This window comes from Solea senegalensis, linkage group LG3 (assembly GCF_019176455.1).
Source record: "Solea senegalensis isolate Sse05_10M linkage group LG3, IFAPA_SoseM_1, whole genome shotgun sequence".
Lineage (NCBI taxonomy): Eukaryota > Metazoa > Chordata > Actinopteri > Pleuronectiformes > Soleidae > Solea > Solea senegalensis.
This window is the reverse complement of record NC_058023.1, coordinates 18,099,818-18,122,464: the sequence shown is the minus strand read 5'-3', so window position 1 is coordinate 18,122,464 and position 22,647 is coordinate 18,099,818. Positions and strand designations below refer to the sequence as shown.

The following is a 22,647-nucleotide window of genomic DNA, read 5'->3' as shown; positions in this document are numbered from 1 at the left end:
CACCAGGTCTGGTTATAGAATAATATTCCTATACTCACCTAACCCAGCCCTCCCTGACAAAATCTCACTCTGAACTGACTTCACAACTTGAGAGCCCTGATAAACTATTCTAGTAGTTTGAACAACGTTCAAAGAGTGTTCCCAGTGAAAAATAAGATGAAATATGAATTTATAAAAATGAAAAACAAGAAAGGTAATATACTTAATAGTTAGAAGGATCAAAGATAGATACATATTTCTAATATAAAATAAAATACATTTAAGTGGCTCCATGTTGGTGTGGACGGTTCAGTCTTTTGCTGAATGATGATGATGATGAGCTCAGGGAGTTGCTAAATCATTAAAATCACAGTCAATGTTGCAGAAAGGTCCAAGAGGATGAGCACAGAGGAGAGATAGGTAGCCCTCGCAGTGTGGAGTTACTCGGTGAGAGCAAGAAGAGCAGTTTCAGTCGAGTGACCTGCCTTAAAACCAGACTGATTAGGACCGAGAAGAGGGGTGAAGGAGGATAGAGAAGGAGATGAATTTGTGGTTGGTAGAATGGTGAGGTGGAGAAAGAACGAATGTCATCTACCTTTTATGGCGCATTTCCACCGGCTTGTCTCGCCACGCCACGCCACGGTTTGAGTAGTGTTTCCACGAGCCTAGCACCTGGTACCAAGTGTTAGTGTTGTACAAGTAGGCCTGCTTGGAAATCAGCAGAGAGGATTCTCTTGCTGCTGGGAGCTTGTGTAGCTTGGCACTGAAGGGGTGTAAGGTTTTGTTTATGATATGTGATATGTGACCACTGAGGTAGTTTTCACACAGATGTGGGATGGTATGGGATCTTGAGAGATTGAGAGATTGAGTTTTTTGGCCACCTTTGTCTTTAAATGAAGGGCTGTGTGGTCTCTATCCAAGATGCATGCCAACTCCATCTTGAATGAGCTGATCCAACAGGTTAGAGTGTAATATATCTACTATCTGCTGTTTTTGACGATCTATTTTGTATTACTTAGCTTCTTCTTTACATGTTTCATTATTGGTCGATGATTTATGCTCTCCTGTATTGTAGACTGTCACACAGAGTCAACAGGCTATATTGATGGATGGATCAGTTGGACAACTATTTTGAAGGGAAACTTTCCATATGTGTTCACGTTCATCTCAAGCTTTGGTGAATGCAGAGGAGCATTGGGTTTTCTTCTTCTTTCGGCTGGTGTGGTGGCATATGTGGTCAAAGTTAATCCTCCACAGGAAGTAAACAAAATGCAGCAGTTTGTTTACTTCCCTTATCAAAAATGCAGCAGTGTTAATTGCATACTCAACATATATATATGATGTATTTAATGTTTGGGATTTTACAGCACTAATCTGATGATAATTTTTTTATTGAAAACATATGAAATATATACTCACATCTTATACAGTTTTTGTTTTTTTTGTTTTCACACACTGAATACAGACAAAACAGAAACAAAAGCAATTGTATATTTGCATGGAAGTAACTAATCTGAAATAACATTAATACAGTAATGAAAACAAAAACAAATGTGTGATGGTTACAAAATGGCTTATCTCCAGTTTTCTATGTCCTTTGGTCCCTTTCAAAACTCTCTGTGTGAAATGGATGCATTCCTGTTTCCTTTATCTCATGATCTTTTTTGCAGATGTGCATGGATTCAGAGAAGCACATGATCTACACTTTTGGCGGTCGGATCCTGACATGTAATGGAAGCGTGGAAGATGCTCGGACATCAGAGCCTCAGTTCAGTGGCCTGTACGCCTACCATTGCCAGGATAGAACATGGAGCCTCTTGCGTGAAGACTCATGCAACGCCGGGCCAGAAGACATCCAATCTCGCATTGGACACTGCATGCTCTTCCACACTGTCAGTATTTTGGAAACATATTTTGGGTTAATTCTATATCTGTCTCTGTAACCTTGTGTGATTCAGTTGATTACTTTTTTTGTTTTTCTCTTCATTTACAATAACTCATAATCTTCTTACCACAGAGGAATCGCTGTCTTTATGTTTTTGGTGGTCAGAGGTCAAAAACATATCTCAATGATTTCTTCAGCTATGATGTTGATGGAGACCATGTAGAGATCATATCTGATGGGACAAAGAAGGACTCTGGCATGGGTAAGTCGCCAAACCATTCCACAATGTTTTATAGTAATTGTTTTTTTAAATCAACTTTTAGAAAACATCCACAATGATAATGGGACATTATAACACAAAAACAAACTCAATTCAAAAAATGTATCCATATAGTTTGTTCCCTTGTTTTAAGGACAAAAAAAACTAGGCTGCATGTTAGCCCGGAGGTCTCTAAACTTGCAGCCTGCGGGCCACATGCAACCCCCTTATCGATTTCATGTGGCCCACCACTTAATATAATTTTATCATCAAACCTGCTCTTCGTTTTAAAGACAACACATGTTGGTGCAACTGCCAGCAAGGTGCACAGAGAGAGATTGATAGGTAGAGCATAGCCAGGAGCCTGTGCACAGCAAGGCAGAGTTGGGCAACTGAAGTGAAACTTAACTCACAGCAAGTGAGTATAACTCAGTACTCTGTACTGAGTAATAATGCTTGTCCTGGTTTTACAACTCGGAAAGAGAGGAGCTTTGGTGTAAAAGTAAGTACAAATGTAAACCTACAATGACTCCATACATCTTGAAGCACTCACACCACCAATGAAGCAAAGTTATTTAATGTTCACATGATGAATTTAGACAGAATATAATGCTTAATGTTTGTTTGCAGATTGCATCAACAATGACCAATATTTTTTATTAACAATAATAATAACACTGTATTAGATTATTTTTATCACATTATTAAATGTGATAATTCCATTTATCATTAAGAATGTTTTAATTACAGTTCTGCGATTTTTAAATTTTATTTCTGTCTGCCTATGTTATTTATAAATTGCTTTGCATTATAAACATATTTTGTTTTTATTGTGAATTATTTGTAATTTAATATCAAATAACCAAATTGAAATTAAATATCTGGTTCCCTGTGACTATCGGGGTCGACGGTAACTCAGTGATAGAGCGAGTCGTCTTTCAATTTGAAGGTTGTGGGTTCAGGGCTCCGCTAGTCTGTCCTTGGGCAAGACACTTAACTCCACGTTACTCCTGATGGCTGTGCTGGCAGCGTGTGAGTGGTTATGAAAGATGAGTGATAGAAAATGCGCTGCACATAGATGTGCTGAGTAAACGGCAAAACTGTAGTGTACAGCAGCTGTGAGTGGTCATCAAGACTAGAAAAGTGCTATATAAATACAGACCATTTATTTTCCCATGCTATGAATAAATGTTAAATAGCACAAAAGTAGAATAAATTAAAGAATTTAAAAAATAATAAATGATAATTTTCTCTATTTTTTTGCACAGTGCCGATGACCGGCTTTACCCAGAGAGCCACCATAGACCCCGAGCTCAATGAAATCCATGTGCTGTCAGGCCTCAGCAAAGACAAGGACAAACGTGAGGAGAATGTCCGTAACTCCTTCTGGATCTATGACATTGCCCGCAACAATTGGTAGGAGGCTGACAAAAGAATGAAAAATTAACACACACATTTTGTGGCTGCAAATTACCACCATTATAGTGAGAAAAGCTTGCGAGACATGTTTCCACACATGTGGATCTTGGCTATAACAAAGCTTCACCATACCAAAAGAAAGCAAATACCCTGTGTTAAGCAATACCCAAGTTCAGATGTCATTAACTTGTTGTAACCTTTTGACAAATCTCAACACATTTGATGACGACATACAGTTGCTCATCCCATTGAATTTTAACGTTTATGTCATATGCATAGTATTCACCCGCTTGGCATCTTTTTTCCTCCTGGATTTTATTTAAAGCGGCCATAGCGTGGTCCTATCTCACTTATATGTGGAGGTGTACTTACAAACATGAAGTTGTTTTTATGGTAAATATGTCTCATCAATGTAAATGTCTCATCACAGCCGTGCTGTTTCAGACCAAAACCACACCCGCAGAACACGGTCTGTCTTGTGATTGGCCAGCCAACGAGAGCTTTCCCACTGTCTTGTGATTGGTCAGTTACCTGGAAGTGATGTAATTGGCACGTCAGCTATCAGATCCGCAGCTACCCCTCTAGAAAGGCAGATGCAACACTAGCAATTATCAAAACATTGAGTAATGCCATAATCCCTTACGCATTTGATCCGGAGTCTGACCCAGAGTCAGAAGACACTGTGACAAGTGAAAGACTGCTGCAGGGCACCTGTAGCTTGTATAACGTTGTATAACGTGGTTACCGAGATGAAAAACGCACATGCAAATGAAACACGAGCATAGCGTGTGGCTTAGCATTTAGCTGGCTATCGCTCATGCTAAACGACAAAACAAGCACACAAAGACAGTTATATACGTATTGTTGGCACTGCTCCTTCCTTTAGCTGGAGTTTGGGGCTGTGTCCTGCTTTATATTCCTACTTTCAACCATAGAAGAAGAAGAAGAACAGCTCTTGTTGTAGCTGCTCAGTGTATCAGTTGTACAGAGCTCAGCAGCTACAACGAGAGCAGTTCTTCTTCTTCTAAGGTTGAAAGTATGTCACCCGGATTAGGAGGCGCTGCTATTTAGAGGAGTAGTGAAATTCGCCAGTGACGTAACTAGTCAACAGAAGTGCCGTTCGTAGAGCTCAGGAAAACAATCAAACCCTGCACTCTCAGCAGTGGCTGAACTGATTGTTATGGACTTTTTGGGCTTCATAAACTAAGTAATGACGCAGATACACACGAAAGTGCAGCGTTAATTGGCACTTCCGGGCTATGGGATCTTTAATGAATATACACAAAATAGTCAAAATTTGTGAAGTGAAATTAGAAAATAGAAATTATATATAAATATATACATACATAATTATTTCACTCCACCTATTTGCAATCCAATTGTCACATGATCTGAATATACCTGTCTGCAACACTACCAAGCAAGAAACACAAACAAACACAGTCAATCACCATTAAGGATGGACAGGATTACAAATTAGCATATTAGGACACACCAAAGCACCATTCTCATGCCTGATACCATTATTTTAAAAGATTCACTTAAATGAATATAAAACACAACAAAGTTTTTATTGTGTATTTTCAGGCATTTGAATTTTGCCCACCTCTCCTTGTGCAAGGTTCTCTATCACTCTTTTGTTCACATAGCATTGTCCATATGTCTGATTACAGACAGGTATTAACCTGTCTGAATCCAGGCATGTTTGATGTCCAGGATCTGAAAGAGGAGGCAGGGAAAACAAAACATGGCACTGGTCTGAGGGCAACCATTTAGCCAGTCCTTCTTATAATACCAGCTGCTGGAGAAAGAACAAGTGTAATTCCTCCCCTCTGTCATTTGTTTGCTGCTTTATGGCGACTAGAACTGAAACAATTAATCACTTAATCAATGATTAATGATGTTTAATCCAAAAATATTTTGGACCTGCATCTCATGCAAATTGAAGGAAACATTTTAATTCCAGCAACCTGGAATTAATAAAATAAAAAACTTAAAGTAAAAATTGACAAAGGGGTGAATACTTTCGCAATGCACTGTACTGGGGACACATTTCAGGTAGTTAATTGGGTTTACATAACTGGCGTACATAGTAAAAAAAATTTTCATTGAATGTTTAACTCCTTGTTTTTATGCACGCATGCCTATTTCTGCTTAGGTCATGTGTGTATAAGAATGATCAGGCTGCGAAAGATAATCCGAGTAAAGCTCTCCAGGAGGAGGAGCCATGCCCACGCTTTGCACACCAGCTGGTGTATGATGAAATGCACAAGGTAAGGTACTATATAACACCCTGATAGTCTAAAACACATTTTTGAATACAGTCGGCTTGTTTTGGTCTTTTAATTCATGCTAGGACTGAGTTGAAGTTATAGTTCAAGTTGTTTGTTTGTGCAAAGTTATTTTTAGCTTGGTGGACGCAGTGAGAATTTTTTTTTTTTTAATCCCTGGAGCCATGTTTTCAGTTTGATGAACATCTAGGTCAAAGTCAGCACTGACTGTGTATCAATACCACATAAAACTTGAACTATCCATGTAACATGCCTCTTCATCACTTGTTTATTACAAACAATACATCTTTTCATTGGAAGTGTCATTTACTGGGCCTTCCTTGTATAGAACAAAAGAACTTTATTTTTTTCAAGCTAAGCATCAGGTTCAAGCACTGCAGTTTGCTTGAGAGAGTGTTTCAGCTGAATCTTGGTACGGCTCTGGCCCCCATGAGCAGGACCACACTTTTTAAAGGTTGTCTTACATCCTCATCCTATAACACATATAACACATGATCATAAAAATTGGATTAAAAACCACAGGTTTGACATCGGTGCCACACAAAATAAGATCAAGATGACGCCACGGACGGCTGCCTCAGTGCTTCGCTCTGCAGTACTTTGTTTGTTTTTGTTTATTTGTCACGTTCTAAGTTGTTCCATCATCCAATACACTCGGGAGGAAATTTTACAGTCTGAACATTCATCCGGTCACACTTTTTTGCCGTTTCCCAAAGATTCTGGTGTATTCACGGAACTTTTAGTTGGAGGAGCAGCGGCTCTCTGTAGGATGTTCAGGAGAACGCTGGCGTGCTCGTTAAGCTCAGCGGGGTTTTCAGACAGCGCTCCCGTCAATACATCTGGCGAATGTCCCCTCCCTGAACAATAAGATGGAGGAACTGCTGCTTCTCAACAGTAGAAACTCGGACCTTCACAGCCCTGTGTTTTACTGAAACCTGGCTCAGTGAATACATCCTGGACACAGGATTACATCTGCTGGACTTTCAACTTCTCCATGTGGACCGCGTAGCGGAGCTCTTAGGGAAGAGGAAGGGAGGTGGAATCTGCTTCTATATTAATGAAGGTTGGTGTACAGATGTCACAGTGTTGAACAAGTCATGCAGCCCCCACTTGGAGTCTTTTTTCATAAATTCCAAGCCATTTTATTCACCGCCTGAGTTCTCCTCGTTTATTCTGGTTGGTGTTTACATCCCACCTCAGGTGTCTGTTACTGAGGCTTTACAACACTTGGCTGACCAGATAACGGACATGGAGAGGAAACATCCAGATTCCCTGCTCATTGTTCTTGGGGACTTGAAGTGGGGACAGAGTCCTGTACAATACGACCAGGAACCCACAGACGTAGGAGATCAAAGTGGCAAAGAGGTGTTACACTGAGAAGTTACAAAACAGTTTCTCAGCTAACAAGCCTGCGTCAGTGTGGAGAGGTCTACAAGAGCTCATCAACTACAGGAGACCATCCCCCCACATCGCAGTGAACTGTGAAATGGCTGACGACCTGAATGTCTTCTGCTGCAGGTTTGAGAAGCTAACATTCACACAAATCACCCGCTCCAACATCAAACAACCCTCATCTCCCCCTGCACCACCCTCACCCCTCCCTTCTAACCCCTAACTATCACTCAGGATCTGTGAAGAGGATGTGTACTTTTTTTAGTACCTGCTTCGGCGAGGTTCCAAGCGTGCTAGTAGTAGGTACTATCTGATGATTTGTCAGACTGCTGGCCGCTGACTGGCCAGGGTCCTGGAAGAGACGTCCCACTCACAAATCGAGCTGAACAGCGCCGAACTGTAGATCACTTAAAACTACTTAATAATCCCAACAACTACCAGGGAAACTTCTATAATTAACAGCAGTCTTTGTGGTGTGGTGTATTTAGTATCACGAGCGGCATCACAGACTGCCGCCGCCGTAGTCTGTGGAGTAGGAGGCTGTGCTCCGGAGACGTGTGGACAGAAATCAAGCTGAACAGTGCCGAATTGTTGATAAGTTACAACTACTTAACTATCCTAAAATGTGGGTTAATCAACAACTGCAGAAGTCTGGTGTAAAGTCACTAGTCACTCGTGTGTCGCGTATAAAACAAGTCACCGCAGTTTCACTCAGCCGTGCAGTGATGACTCAGCCCACATTAAGTAGGTACTTTTTTATTGTGGAGATGCAACCTAATTGTGCCATGTTGAATCGGGGAGTGAATACAGCCAAACATGCCTATGGACAGAAAATCCAAGCACACTTCACAGGCATCCAGTCAAGACAAGGCATCCAGTCAGTCACCAACTACAGGCCAAAACCCCCACCTTGTGACGATAACGTAGACTACCTCAACAACACACTTAACACCTTCTTCAGCCAGTTTGAGGAAAATAAAACCACCTCACCAACAACAAAAATAGCTCTTCGACCCGCATTCAACACAGTCATCCCCCTACACCTGGTGAATAAACTCAGCGCAATAGGAATCAGCACCCCACTATGCAACTGGTTACTGGACTTTCTTACCGACAGACCACAGACAGTAAAAGTCGTCAAAAACTCCTCAGAGACCACCATCATGAGCCCTCCTGTTCACGCTGATGACACGACTGCCAGATACAATTCGAACCACATCATCAAGTTTGCAGATGACACAACAGTGGTGGGCCTCATCAGTGACGATGACGACAGCCTACAGAGAGGAGGTACAACTGCCATCGGTGTGACATCAATAACCTTCAACTAAACATGGACAAAACAAAACTGTGGACTTTAGGAAGAAACACAGGCCACACACCCCACTCACCGTCAATGGCAGTGCTGTCAAGTCTGTCAAAAGCACCAAATTGTTAAGGTGTTCATCTAAGTCAGATACTTCAGAATTCTCCCTCTACTTTTGCTAGTGTCCTAGTATTACAAAGCCATATTACAAGTCAAAGGTACCTTATATTTATCGTATGCCCTCGAGTGTCACGGTAAATGGAAACTAGTCTACAGCAAAAATTAAAAGATGAACCAAAAGTGGTAACACACTGGAAAGATGGACAGCATTGCTTGGAAGAATATCAGCATAAAATATATATTTACTGATGACTTTAAAAAGAAGAAACAGAAAATGGGAACAAAGGTGCAGCTTTTTCATCCCACATTTTGAGATGGTAGTTACAAACGGACAGAGGAGAGCTGGGGAATAGATGGGGGGAGAAAGGACAAGAGAACGGTGAGGTAGAAGCAGAATAAAGAGACAAGGTCCAGATTATACAACAATTGTATCAAGTTAAAAGTTATAAGTTATCTGTTAGGGTGATAAGGTAAAACTAGTTCTTTCAGGTTTGAAGGGGCCTGATCATCAAGTGCTTTGTATGTGAGGAGGAGGAACTGTACAGGGAGCCATTGTAGAGAAGCTAACACTGGAGTGATATGGTCTCTCCAAACTCGTCCTTTTGAATTAACTGAAGGGTTTTAACAGACTTGTTGGAACATTCTGACAATAAGGAGTCACAGTAATCTAATCTAGATGTAACAAAAGCATGAACTAGTTTTTCAGCATCGTTTAAGAGCAGAATGTTTCTAATTTTCATAATGTACCGCAGGTGGAAGAAGGCTGTTCTGGAAATGAGCTTTGTGTGTGAATGAAAGGACATTTCCTGGTCAAAAATAACTCCAAGGTTCCTCACAGTGGAACTTGCCATGGTGATGTCATCTGAAGTGACAATGTGGCCAGAAGGTTTTCCCTGTAAGGTGTTTAGGGCCAAGTATAAAGACCTCAGTTTTGTCTGAGTTTAAAAGTAGAAAATTACAGGCCATCCAGGACTTAATTCAAGACATTCCTGGAGTTGAACAACCTGATTTATTTCATCCGGCCTCATTGATAAATATAGCTGTGTGTCATCTGCATAACAATGAAAGTGTATGTTGTGCTTTCTAATAATGTTCCCTAAAGGAAGCATATATACAGTAAAAAAGTATAGGCCAAGCACTGAGCCATGTGGAACTCCACAATTAACTTATGTTGCAATGTTTATGCCCATTACCAAATGTTCAGCAGTGGATCAAGGTTTTAATTTTAGCATTTGGTGTTAATTTTCATGTTCACTTTGTTAGGTTTTTTGTTAATTAAAGGATGGAATTGAATATTTGATTAATTTGTTTTCTTTCCAGGTTCATTACCTCTTTGGTGGAAACCCTGGAAAGTCTTGTTCTCCCAAGATGCGTTTGGATGACTTTTGGTCTCTCAAATTGTGCAGGCCTTCTAAGGAGTATCTTCTTCGTCACTGCAGATACCTCATCAGGAAATACAGGTGTGTTGCTCTTTTAACCCCAGCACCTGCTACAAACTAATGTCTCCCTTTAATTTATGTGATACACATTTATGAGCGTTAATATTGAACTATAGTGCCCTCCTATAGTATTGGAACAGTGAGGCCAATTCTTTTAATTTTGCCATAGACTGAAAACATGTGGGTTTCACATCTAAAGATGAACATGAGACTTACAGGTATTTACATCTGAATCTGATACACAATTTAGAAAATACCATTATTTGTAACAGAACGCAACATTTTTAGGTGAGCAAAAGTATTGGAACAGATAGACTTAAAAAGGATTAAAGTGAATAAGACTTGATCTTTAGTTGCAAATCCTGCATCAAGCCTGTGACCCACTGACATCACCAAAACTTTGGCCGTCCAGTGTTGCATTCATTTTTCACCAAGATCTTGTATTGATGGTGGGAGAGTCGGACCACTGCGCAAAGCCTTCTCCAGCACATCCCAAAGTTTCTCAATGGGGTTAAGGTCTGGAATCTGTGGTGGCCAATCCATGTGTGAAAGTGATAGCTCATGCTCCCTGAACCACTCTTTCATTTGAGTCTGATGAATCCTGGTATTGTCATCTTGTAATATGCCTGTGCCATCAGGAAAGAAAAAAAAATCCATTGATGGAATAATCTGGTCATTCAGTATATTCAGATAGTCAGCTGACCTCATTCTTTGGGCACATAATGTTGCTGAACCTAGACCTGAACAACTGCAGCAACCCCTTGCCTAATTGCTTAGTTAAATCCAGGTGGTAACTTTTTCAACACCTGGAGTGCAGTGTATTATTTCAACACCTGCCAAAGTTATTTTTTTGGGCCCCATCTGTCTGTCTAACTTTTTGTGAGCAGCATAACTCAAAAAGAAGAAGGACATATTTTGACTTATAATATGGCCCAAGGAAGAAGTTCTTAAATTTTACATTTTATAGCTCATTACAAAAAAAACTTAGTTTCACCAAAGTGATGTACAAACCCTACAAATATAAAATAACAATTGAACTGACAATATACACAGTATATAAACTCTCACACACACATATATAAATAATGAAAACATGATAAACACTAAGTAAGTTAAAAAAACAAAAAACTGAGCCTGCACAATAAAACCAAGCTTTGTGATGTGGAAATTGAGCAGCTTTGGTGGAGCTTTGCTCTCTTTGAGTACTTTCTCTTTTTATTATGCTTAATTAATCATTTTACAAATATTTATAAATTATTATTTAGTATATTAAGAATTAAGATCATGAAAAATGGAAAAACTGACATTAAATTATTTGATTGTGTTTTGATATTTTTAATTTTAAGCATTAGGATCATGTTTCATGTTCATTTGTTGGTGGGGGTTGACATTTTACACTGTTAAAGACCCACAACTAAAAATGCAGTGCCTTGTGTCTTTTGCAGTCTAGCGTTTAGTTACTCTAAATGTGGTCATATATTTGTGTTTTTTTGTGTTATGTGTTTTTATTCTTCAGATTTGAGGAAAAAGCTCAGTCAGAGCCAATAACTGCACTAAAGTACCTTCAGAATGATCTGTCTCTCACTGTGGACCACACAGACCCCGGTGAGACCCAAGAGGTATGGAAATGTTCCTGGCTTTGTATTTTTGTATGAATGTTTGTTGTCTTTAAATGTTACAGATCAAGATATTTTTTGTTGTGTGTGCTTTTTTAAAAAGAGGTTAAAGCTAAAGCACAGAAAAATACAGACAGTTAAGATGGATGTAGTGTTAGAATGACCATAGTGGGAGCCTCATCTGCTTAAGCTGTTTGATTGTTCAGCACTGTAAGATGTCAAAGTTACTCAGACTGCCTTGTGCTTGTAGTTTCAGCTCCTGCCCTCTGCTCTCTTCAAGTCTGGCTCTGATTTCATCCCACTGGGTAAAAACCTAATTACATACTATGACCTAATTACATAGTAAGACTACATCCACCCTACTATGTTTTCACTTAAAAATGTGGTTTTGAAAGATAAAACATTCTGCATCAAACTGCTTTCAGCTCCAATTCAGAATTAATATACTTCCATACCTTTAAGGGCCACTGCATATGTGCGTGCTGGTAAAATCAGGAAACTGATAATCTTCAGAAAGTATTAACAAGAAACCACAATGATGTTTTAATCTTAATTTAAAACACGACAACATAAATTGGACTGTTGACACAGCTTTTCGTTTACGAGTGATTGCAAATTTGTGGCTAATCAAGAAGCCAATGAATTTGTGTATCGTTCATTACTTTAGTTTTTCACAATAAAACCAAAAATAAAAAAAACCAACTTGTTCACAATATTTGTTTACAAATCAAAATGAAGAAACGGATATATACAAATATATATAACAAAATTTCCGATTTTGTGCTGAAATGGAAATAACGGATAACGAGTGTTTCTCATTTAATCCAATTTTGACATGATGTATTGCTGTGCGTCCCATAGAGATGTGCAGTAGTGTTACTCCCATAATGCCTCTTGGCTATGTGAACGAGCCATTCACGCTCTTGACTTGCTCGGGGTGTCCATGAACAGCGAAAGGCATGATGGGAGTATGACGTTTGCTAGCGGATTTCAGGAATACCAAAGGCACATTTACTTTGGGTTTTAAACCATGGATTTGTAAATAAATGAATACAGTAAGCTGAAAAGTATAATGACGTAATTTGACCCTTTTTGCTTGATTTTCTGATATACTGATATACTGTGATCAAAATGTTGTAAAATACAAAATTCTGCTGTCACAGAATTCAGGGATTTTATATATTATTGTCCAAGAAAATAATGACAACATTAAGTGCTTTTATGATGATTAAAAAAAAAACAATTCCATTGAATATTAATCATGAATGGAATTTTTTTCATTGTTATGCTTTGTATTTTGGTTTAAATTTCAAAGTTCAAATTTGTAACTGTTTTTGTATAGGTTTACAAATAAAGCTAACTTATCATTATAATTACAATGTATGTTTAATATAATAATCATAAAATATTCAAATAAAGTCAGGCCAGAAAACCTGCAGACTGGTGATCAAATTATTAGGAATAATAATAACGAGTTAAAAGAAGTTTTATAACTTCTTTCACTCAACATGTTTATCTTCAACTCGAATTTAATCACATTTATCAGTAACTTTATGAACAGATATTGACAATAAGACAAGCAGCCTCCCCGGGAATCAGTGGTGAAGTGAGCGCAGGTCTCAGTGCATCACATGGTCACAGTCGGAATTTGAGGCTTCTGTTATGGGCATCCTCAGCAAAGTCAATTATGAGTCCTCCACACTGATACTTAAAGTGCTAAAGTGGCCATCAGGCCCAGGAAATAGGGCTAAGTTGCTGTCATCGGTGATGTAGAGACTGGGGCCATGTACCTTTTCAAATGTAAACAGTGAAGGAAGGGGTTCAGTTCAATGTTAGTAAAGTTAACGTTAGCTATGAAATAACATAGCTAACAGTTAAAGTTACATCAGTGCAATTTTACAGAATAAACGGGACTTATTTTTAGATGAAACTACAATAACTTACCTGGAAGATCCTGCCGATTTTTTCGGTTGTCATGTCATCTTCCTTTACGGTCACCCGTTTGTTCCTCTGAATAAGATGATTGATCCTCAGTATGGTTTTGAAGGCTAACGTTGCACACGAGTGCAACACACGAAGAAGGCAATAACCTCCGGTTCACACAAATCGGACAAATTAAATATCAAAATCAAAATCTTTCCATTCATAAACGAATGAGGAAATAACAAACTGTTTTTTCATTTTTCGATTTTGGAATCTTTTTTGGAAAATTGAATATGAAAAGAACAAATGATACACGGATTGCGGCGTTCTATCCAGTTCTTCTAATACATCCATGGATTTAACGGGAAGGGCTCAGTATCTTTTTCACATTTCAGCACAAAATCGGAAATTGTAAAAACGAGTCAACTGTTTTTTGTAATCAAAATGATTTTGTAATCAGAATGATTATTATTATTTTTGGTTTTATTATGAAAAACAAATGATACGCGGATTGTAATTTTGGTAACTGCCACATCGTTTTCAAAGATCTCCATTTCGCCCTGTCTAAACTAAAACTACTTGAGTGCACCAGTTTTTTCAAACATCAAATTTTTGGGGGGCTTGGACAGCAGGCATATCCAATTTAAGCATGATATTCAATGAAAACGCAGTAGTGTTGATGTTGTTGAAATTCTACATACTGTATGTCAACATAGGAGCTTGAATTACTCAGTTCAATTTCCCGTCTGTTTCCATGGTTTACATGAAATATAGTTTAACTGAGAGAGATCTGTGTACTGTAAGTAACACATTATGAGCCCAACTATATAGCAACTCATAATGTAATAACAGCTCAATGTAACAATGACTTATACCGTGACAAAAGTGTTGCATTATAACCATTTTTACCTTTGCCATTCCTGCAGGGTGAAAGGACCTGCTTTCACCTCTCTGATTGTCTGTCTGTATGTAAGCAGAATCAGACAATTTCTGCAAAACATGGTGGAGCATTTATTCCAGAATGGCCACACCTGCACATTGACTACTATAATTCACCTAGAGGTGGAGGCCTGTGTTTGACTATGTTTTGTACATAGGTGGCACTACAGTAATAGGGTGGAGAAGGGAAGGGGGGGACTGTAGTTCATAGTAGTTTAAGAGCATTTTCTATTGCTACAATAAATGCAGGAATCAATAACTTCTACATTAAAAACACATTAAATATAGTTCTTTTCAAATAAATAAGTCAACACTCTATCTTTCTGTACAGCCTGATGAAGACCTTAGAGTTAAAATGCTGTTTTTTATTGCTGCTCTTTAATGCCAATTTAATAAATGCTTATAAACATTTTCCTACTACTTACATTAAATACATGATACAAGCAGCATAACATGTTCATTCAACATTCACTTTATTTTGGAACTTGTGAAACTATACTTAAAGAACAGACATGGGGGGTCATACAAAACATGAACCAGCTCACTGAGCTCAGAAATTCTTTACCCTGTTAGTACACCCAAGTAAAAAAAACACAAAAGTCATGATCAGAGGCTGAACAGGTGAATGTGATTTTGAGAAAAAAAAAAACTTTATTTCTTCCAATATATGTTGATTGTATGGAACATCCACAGGATTTGTGTCGAATCACAATCCATGCAGTAAACCACCTGGTATTTTGGCTGAAGAGCTGCCTGATCTTGTATGGAAGGCCACTATTGTGTCCAGCTGCTTTATATAACCTGCTAATATTTATACAGCAGTCTTCATCCGTCTCAATATTTAAACATTCAACCAAAGAATCACATAGCCCAGAAATATTTGGACAGTGACACAATCTTCATGATTTGGTAGGGTGACCATATTTTCATTTGGGAAAACCAGGACACCTTGTGGGGGGGGGTTGATTTGGAGGATGCTGCTGCTTTAATAGTATTTTATTATTATTCAATTATACCGGTATATTATATTATATAGATAGAACAAGATATTTAGTTGGTTTATTAAAAATGCTTTTCAGTAAAAGTCAATAACAATAACTCCAATAACAAATGATAATTTTATTCAAAATGTATTTATTCAAAATGCTTGAGTCAACAATTCCTGTAATGAATGAACAGCACAATGAAAGAAATAATGTCGCATCTTAACATCCTTCACTTAAGTTCGTGCGCCACTTCTACAGAATGCGGTGCCAGTACACTATCAACAATAGCCTCGGTCTTAGTTCGGGCACAACTTAACTTTTTAGCAGTGTCTGAATCGGGGAGGGTCTTTTTGAGCAATGCACTAGTGCAGTCTATGGATCTGTAACGGTTGTGGTGTTTCACTGTGTGAAATGACCATGCAGCCTCCGCTGCATTCACTGCATCCTCGTTCCCTGGTCTGAGAAAGTACTGTGTGATCGAGCTAGCACTACCCTCGCCTCGGACAGCTGTTTTGTGCTTCTCTGTGTCCAGGTGGATTTTCAGATCTCTTGCACCTCCATTGGACACCGAGACATATGTGCCTGCTTTGCACACTGTGCACAAGGCTTCCCATTTGTCTCGACCCGATCTGAAAGCCGGGAAACTCTTTAGCAATTCGTCGGTAAACGAGCACTTGCGCTTCGGCATGTTGCTTGCGTATGACTGACAGTCACGTTGTCTACGTTCTGATTAATAGGGCTGACAGCATAGGGGCGGGGATTAGGCTACGTCGCACGCAGCGCCGTGGGCAGTGCCCTAGTGCATGTAAATGTAATGGTCCAAAGAAGGTAATTTTAAAAACCAGGACATTTCCTCACTTTCTAAAAATAACCCGGGACACCCGGGACAGGACGTGAAATACGGACATGTCCCGGGAAATACGGACGTATGGTCACCCTATGATTTGGGTTCTGCATGCCACCACATTGGATTTGAAATGAAACAACTACAACGTTTAATTCAATGGGTTGAACAAAAAGATATGATTAAACATGTAGGAATTGTAGCTATTTTTATACAAACGCTCCTCATTTCAGGGGCTCAAATGTAATTGGACAAATAAACATAACCCTAAGTAAAATGTTACTTTTCAATATTTTGTTGAGAATCCTTTGCAGGCAATGACTGCCTGAAGTCTGGAACCTATGGACATCACCAAACGCTGGGTTTCCTCCTTTGTGATGCTTTGCCAGGCCTTTACTGCAGCTGTCTTCAGTTTTTGCTTGTTTATGGTTTTCTGCCTTAAGTTTTGTCTTGAGCATGTGAAATGCATGCTCGATTGGGTTGCTCGATCTGCTCGATCTGGTGATTGACTTGGCCACTGCAGAATATTCCACTTCCTTGCTTTAAAAAACTCCTGGGTTGCTATTGCAGTATGTTTTGGATCATTGTCCATTTGTACTGTGAAGCGCCGTCCAATCAACTTTGCTGCATTTGGCTGAGTCTGAGCAGAAAGTATATCCCTATACACTTCAGAATTCATCCGACTGCTTCTGTATTTTTATCATCAATAAACACTAGTGACCCAGTGCCATTGGAAGCCATGCATGCCCATGCCATCACACTGCCTCCACCATGTTTTACAGAAGATGTGGTGTGCTTTAGATCATGAGCTGTTCCAATTCTTCTCCAAACTTTCTTCTTCCCATCATTCTAGTACAGGTAGTGCTGTTCCAGAACTGCGCTGGTTTCTTCAGGTGTTTTTTGGCAAAGTCAATTCTGGCCTCTCTATTTTTGAGGCTGATTAATGGTTTGCACCTTGTGGTGAATCCTTTGTATTTACTCTCATGAAGTCTTCTCTTTATGACAATTGACATGCAGCCGTCTATTACTTTTGGTCATTTGAAAAAGAGGCGGCTACGTATTAAAGAGCTGTAATTCCTAAACCCTTGCTCCTATTTGGATGTGAATATTCTCAAATTAAAATATTTTAGCTATTAAAAAAAAAAAGCTAAAATAACAAAACCTGTGTCACTGTCCAAATATTTCTGGGCCTAACTGTACATTTTTGGTAGGAATGGCAGGGTTAGCTCTCTGAATAAGTTGGAAACTCTGTTGAAGGTGCCCAGCACAACAGTACAATCAGCCAGGCGTGGAGTCGAACTTGCGACCATTGCGACCATGATGTCTTTCGCACACAGCGTACCAGTCTTAACCTCTGAGCCACGCCAGTGTCGTCCATTAGTGGATAATGGATGACACTATCAGCAAAGGCAAGTTAGGGCTAACAACCAAGAGGGTATCATCAGGAACAGAAGGAACAATATCAGGGTCAGTTTGATGGACTGTGTTAAGGTCAACATGTGGGACATCACATGGTGATCCTAACACCATGTCATCCTCAGGATCATTGGAGCGATGGTCATCATCAATCACTCGATTTCCATGGCCTTGAATGTCAGCAATCAAATGGCCCAGTGTGTACAGCACCAAGATTGTTATGCCCACGATTTCTGTAAATGAAACAACATTAATTGATTAAACATTGAGGCGAGGCAATTGTGCCCCCCTACAAATAATTTGACAACAAACCTAGATGAGAACCGAGATGAGCCTCTACATGTTGCTGGTTAATGGCAGATTGAAAAAGGTAGAACAAAGTAAACTTGCTTGATGATAAGATGCTACACTATAAAGTAGTAAAAAAGAAAAAAATCAACAAAACTCATTTTTTGTGTGGTTTATTGAACACTGTTAGGTAGCTGGGCATCTTTTCTGTTTTTTCCCTCCACAGGGCTTGTATATGAGATTCACTTGCACCATAGTAGAAGTGATCCTTATTGCTATGTACATAAAACAAATAATACAACCAAATCTCATGGCAGTTTGTGAAATACCGATGAAATTTAATCTATTAATTTGTATACACAAACATGAAAATTATTATTTTTTGTGTCAGACAGGCATCCACTTTTTGTTTTCTGTCATAGAGGCACTGATTTCTGCGGGTAGGTATTGAAATGCTGCACTACGTGTTAAAACCACTGATTAATATTAAATGTACTGGAATAGTTCAGAGGAAAGACCACATTGCTCAGGGAGACAACTGACCCCAACACAGCTGGAAGTCACGCTGTAAAACACCAATGCAAATGCAACAAAACCAGCTGACAGAATGGTAAAACAATGCAAAAAAACTATTCTAAAAATAATTTCACGCATGGGAATCAAGTCCCAGGTGTTGATTTATAAAACTGTGCGTCGGATACTAAATGCTTACAAGATACAATGTTATCCTATATGAAATCTTAATACACATGAAATAGCTGCTAGCTAAATCACAAGAAATAGCAGCTAGCTAAAACATACAACATTGTGCTAACGAAAATATTAATACACAGAATATTTTAAAGAAAAATGGTGGATGACTTGATTTAACGAGGATATTAATTGAACTGTAGAAGTCACAAAAAGTGCCGCTTACCTGCACTAGTCAGACAGTAGAGGTGAGCAGGACAGTCTCAGAGGCCCAAAACAAGTCTCATGTATGCCACCTAATGGCACAACTTTATACATCAATAAAATGTGAGAATACAGTTATAAATAATAGGCTACTCAGCTTCACATATTCGGTTTATTAAGGTGCTGAAACCCATGTCTTTTGCTTTATTTGTACCTTTGTTTCTGAGGTAAATGATGATAATAACAGTTTTGTCACAGTATAAGTCATTGTTACATTATGAGCTGTTATTACATTATGAGTTGCTACATCTTTCACCATTCAATAACATCAATGGTTAACTTGGAATAAATAGTAAATTGAGTGGAGTTTTTTGTAAACAGGTATTTTACTCTACAAATAAAAAGGTTTAGTGCCCTGATGTTGTGCATGTATTTATTTTATTATAAAATAAAATTATTGTCTATTATATTATTTTATTGTCACACTGTTTTTACAAGAACAAATCTGTGAAAAATGTGTGCTGTTATACAACTAGAATAGAAAATAGAAAATACAGGTATGAGTAATCTAATGTTAGCAATAAAGAATAGAAATGACAAAAAAAGATCCATAATGAAATAGATTTCTATGCATAAACTGCCAGTTGACTAAATCTGACTCAAGTTTATTTTAGATAGAGCTTGCTTAGGAACCACTTAAAGCACATTCACTATTTCACTAATAACTGCAATACAGCATATCAATCACACACATGAATGGCAGTGGACATCTTGCCCAACAACACTTCAAAAGGATGAAACACCAACCTAATGGGATTGATCCACTTTACATGTAGTTAAAAATAAATAGTGGAAAACTAATTTAAACAGAAAATCATAGTGTCATGATAACTGTAATTCTCTCAAATTCTAGTTTTTATAATTACACTGATAAATGTGTGAGTGTTTTTTGCTTATGTTTATTTGTTTTGATTTAGCAAACAGTTGGCATTCTTTTTGATGTTAGTTTTCAAAATATTACTTTGGAGTTACCCTCAGTCAACTTTAAGGGATTTTCTGTTTTTCTTCTCCCCTTTTTATTTTCCACTTTTTCCTGTGGGATACGAGTTGTGATTTAGAAGCTGACTGATACACTTGATACACATACATGCCATAATTGTAAAGAGCAGAAACAGTAACAGTTGTTTCCCCTTTTTCTGTTTTCACTGTCAGGTTTTTCAGATGTGGACCAGACGTATGCTCAGCGGACACAGCTCTTTGACACACTTGTCAACTTCTTCCCAGATAGTATGACTCCGCCCAAGGGCAACCTCGTAGACCTCATCACCCTTTAGCCCCTCCCCTCTCTGATACATCCCTCCACCACCCATCTCTCCACCCACTGGACTGACTTATACAGCCCAAGCAACTGATGGATGAACCAAACTAGTTATCTTTCTATTCCAGAAATTTCTTTGTGGAAGTTCACTTGGTGTGGATTAGCTCTGCTTCATCACTGTGACATGCTGATGTCACAATCTGTGTAAATATTGGTGAACGTCATAAACACATTAACATTACTTTCATTTCACAAAGACTTCATCAGCTGCGGTGTGTCTGTGTTTCAGTCCAAAACAGAAGATTTCCATTATTTTCTTTTCAGTCTTTTTTTTTCTATGAAAATGCTAATATTTTTACTCACACAAATATCTTCCACGTCCACTTTCGGCATCCACATGTTTGAGGGAAAGAAAAGTATGATGGGATATTCAGGCACATTATAGTGAAAGCAAAAAGTGGTCTTTTTTAGTTTAATTAAAATTAAAATTACCGCTATGTTTCAGCTATCTGCTACTCTCCCAAATTATTGAATCTTATATGCAAAATCTTAGGACACATCGATTAATTACAGCTTATGTTTTGATGGTTTGGTTGTCATTTACGTAAGATTTCTGTTCTCACTTACTTATGTACTTAACTTAATTCAATGGGTTTAGATACTATACAGATAAATGAATTATTCATAAATGTAGCTTTGAAGATTCCTAAATTGAGCACATAGTTTATGCTCCTTGTCCTCCTTCAGAACGCCAAGATTCACTCAGAGAAACCTTCTCGCTCTACTTGTAATACTCACTAGGATTTGACAGTATCCAGATTTTGATCAGGTGAAACACATTTTGCCACAGTATTACAGTAATAAAAACTGATGTGAAAGGGCTTAAAGGGAGTGCCAAAGACAGTAATAGCACACCAGGTCGTGGCCATTGGTCAATTTTGGGGATAGTTCACCCTCTCTACTCCTAATTGCTTCTCAATGTGCTGAGAGTAGCAAGTTTTTTTATTTTGTTTTTGCAAGAGTTGCCCAGAATCATCGCTTCTTTTGTGGCTTTTATATTTTTCTCTTTCACTGCAGTGGTAGCATAATAACATCAGGTCAATAAACTTGAATCAACAGATACGGAAAAAATACTACAGAAACTGAAAAGTCAACCTCACAGACAGATGTGGTGGACAGGAATTAAATAAGGTTTACTTATATATATCTTATAAGAACCCTAATTAACGCACATTGCAAAGCTGTTTTTTTTCTGACGTCATAATTAAATTGTTTGAATGTTTGGTGCATTGACATAGTTTATATAGCAGAGATGAGTAACAATTCAAATGCTACCTGGTAAAAAATTAAAAACAACCATCTAATTTGCATACACAGAAATCTGACCACTCTTACCTAGAGGTATCCATCTATTCATTTTCTACTGCTTTATCCTCCACAGGAGGGTTTCGGGGGGTGCGGTGCTGTGTCTCAGCTGACAGGAAGTTTGCCATTTCATCGCAGGGCCACATAGAGAGACAAACAACCATTCACTCTCACATTCACACCTAAGGTCAATTTGAAGTGTCCAATTTACCTAATACCCATATTGCATGTTTTCGGACTGTGGGAGGAAGCCCATGCACACACGGGGAGTACAACTCCATGCAGAAAGGCCCTTGCTCGAACCCGGGTCTTCTTGCTGCAAAGGCAAGAGTGCAAACCACTACAACAAATGTGTGGTCCTTCTGTCACACAATCATGCTTTGATTTTGGGTTCTTTGCTGATTGGTGTCGACTGCAGTTGGTGGTAGTGAGTCTTGAACACAATTGTTTTTTCAGCGGGAGTAACTCAACTCAACTTTATTTATAAAGCGCTTTAAGCAGCCGTAGCTGAGACAAAGTGCTGTACATGAAAAGAAATAAAACAAAAAGTAAAGCAATAAAAATACTAAAACAATAAAAACAATTAAACAACAAGAATGTTAGAACAATAAAAAACTAAAAAAATATTAGAGAAATAAAAACAATAAAACACTGAGTTGAAATCCAAGGAATAAAAATGGGTTTTAAGATGAGTTTTAAAAATGGACAGTGATTAATATAATTTATTTTCAAATACTAATCTGCAGAGGGACTTTGGGGATCTAGAGCCCATCCCAGCTGAAGGGGCAAAAGGCAGGATACACCCTTGTCAGATCACCAGTTAATCATAGGGCCAATATACAAAGAGAAAAAAAATAAACATCTCCATTCAAACTGGAGTCTCTGAAATATTTTTACAAATCCCCTTGCAGTGTGCCATGGACAGCCGTTTGGAAAACCCTGCTTTACCTCTATCTCGAGTCAATGTG

General features: G+C 38.5%; 1 protein-coding gene across 3 annotated transcripts in view; it reads left to right on the top strand.

The window, feature by feature from the left end:
• Positions 1-21,596, top strand: part of mkln1 (muskelin 1, intracellular mediator containing kelch motifs) — a 52,439-nt gene extending 30,843 nt beyond the window's left edge. For all 3 annotated transcript variants that reach the window (XM_044020190.1, XM_044020191.1, XM_044020192.1), the window contains 8 exons: positions 1,650-1,871; positions 1,997-2,126; positions 3,392-3,539; positions 5,701-5,815; positions 9,972-10,111; positions 11,607-11,709; positions 11,957-12,011; positions 20,209-21,596. In XM_044020190.1, the coding sequence (XP_043876125.1) occupies positions 1,650-1,871; positions 1,997-2,126; positions 3,392-3,539; positions 5,701-5,815; positions 9,972-10,111; positions 11,607-11,709; positions 11,957-12,011; positions 20,209-20,330 (1,035 nt within the window). In that variant the 3' untranslated portion in view covers positions 20,331-21,596. The remainder of the gene's footprint in view (positions 1-1,649; positions 1,872-1,996; positions 2,127-3,391; positions 3,540-5,700; positions 5,816-9,971; positions 10,112-11,606; positions 11,710-11,956; positions 12,012-20,208) is intronic.
• The last annotated feature ends 1,051 nt before the right edge of the window (positions 21,597-22,647 follow it).